Genomic DNA, 1,078 nt, shown 5'->3' with positions numbered 1-1,078 from the left:
AAAAAAAAAAAAAAAAAAAAATAATTTTATGATTGGGGATCATCACAACATGAAGAACTGATTTAAAGGGTTTCAACATTAGGAACTTTGAGAACCTCTGCTCTAGAGGATCCCTTTAAGGTAGAGTACAAAGGTCTTTGGTTTGAGGAATGGCCCACCACAGCTGCCTTATATCCCCACAAATTATTTATCCCTTGTTCCTAGGTGAATACCTTCTGATTTTACATGATAGGCCAACCTGGAGTACGTAGAATAAGGTCAATGATTTATTTTGTCTATTTTCCATTAGAGTCTTTGTTTCCTATTTTATTCCCATGAATCAAAAGGCAAACACATTATCCATTTTCTTTCCCCGTCTCCCTATCCTTAAAAGAACAAATCATCAGCTAAACTCACTTTCTCTGACTTTTCCATCTTGATTTATCTGGTAACCATTTCCCAGTCATCAGTAATAAATGCAAGCAAACTATGACTAGGGTCAGGAAACCACCAGTTACTGTATCCTGAGCCAAAGCACGCCTGCTATGTAGTTTCCTTGACTTGGATCCCCTACTTTGCCTGTGCCTAACCCATCTCTTCATTTTTCCCATTACATACAGGTCTGCAATTAAAGCCTTACGTCCTGGAGGGCTACTCGTGTACTCTACATGCACACTTTCCAAGGCTGAAAATCAAGATGTGATCAGTGAGATCTTAACTTCCGACAGTAACATCCTACCTGTGGATATTACTGGAATAGCAAGGACTTTCTCCCAAGACTTCACATTTGCCCCCACTGGCCAAAAATGCAGTCTTTTGGTGATTCCTGAAAAGGGAAAAGCTTGGGGCCCAATGTATATAGCCAAACTGAAAAAAGGTATGAGTACAAGAAAATGGCAAGGTGAATTTTGTAAGCCATGCTAACATTGATAGCTTTGGCTCGCGGCGGCGCGTCCACAGACACCAGATACAAGCAGCTCTGTGTTTTTGGAAGTTTAATTAGGAGAGGGGGGGGAGTAAGGACCGCGGCACGTGAAGGGAGAGAGAGGGGAGAGAGGGAAGAGAGAGAAAGATGGAGGAAAGTACCCATATATATATA

General features: G+C 41.4%; 1 protein-coding gene across 2 annotated transcripts in view; it reads left to right on the top strand.

The window, feature by feature from the left end:
- Positions 1-1,078, top strand: part of Nsun3 (NOP2/Sun RNA methyltransferase 3) — a 51,220-nt gene that overhangs the window by 47,608 nt on the left and 2,534 nt on the right. Inside the window, exon 6 of one of the 2 annotated variants that reach the window (XM_031364200.1) lies at positions 600-856. In XM_031364200.1, coding sequence (XP_031220060.1) covers positions 600-856 — 257 coding nt within the window. Of the gene's footprint in view, positions 1-599; positions 1,025-1,078 lie in introns of those variants that run through there. The other variant, XM_031364199.1, reaches the window with a different exon arrangement.

The sequence above is a fragment of the Mastomys coucha genome, unplaced genomic scaffold (assembly GCF_008632895.1).
Source record: "Mastomys coucha isolate ucsf_1 unplaced genomic scaffold, UCSF_Mcou_1 pScaffold12, whole genome shotgun sequence".
In the NCBI taxonomy this organism is placed as follows: Eukaryota; Metazoa; Chordata; class Mammalia; order Rodentia; family Muridae; genus Mastomys; species Mastomys coucha.
This window is presented reverse-complemented; position numbering and strand designations above follow the sequence as displayed.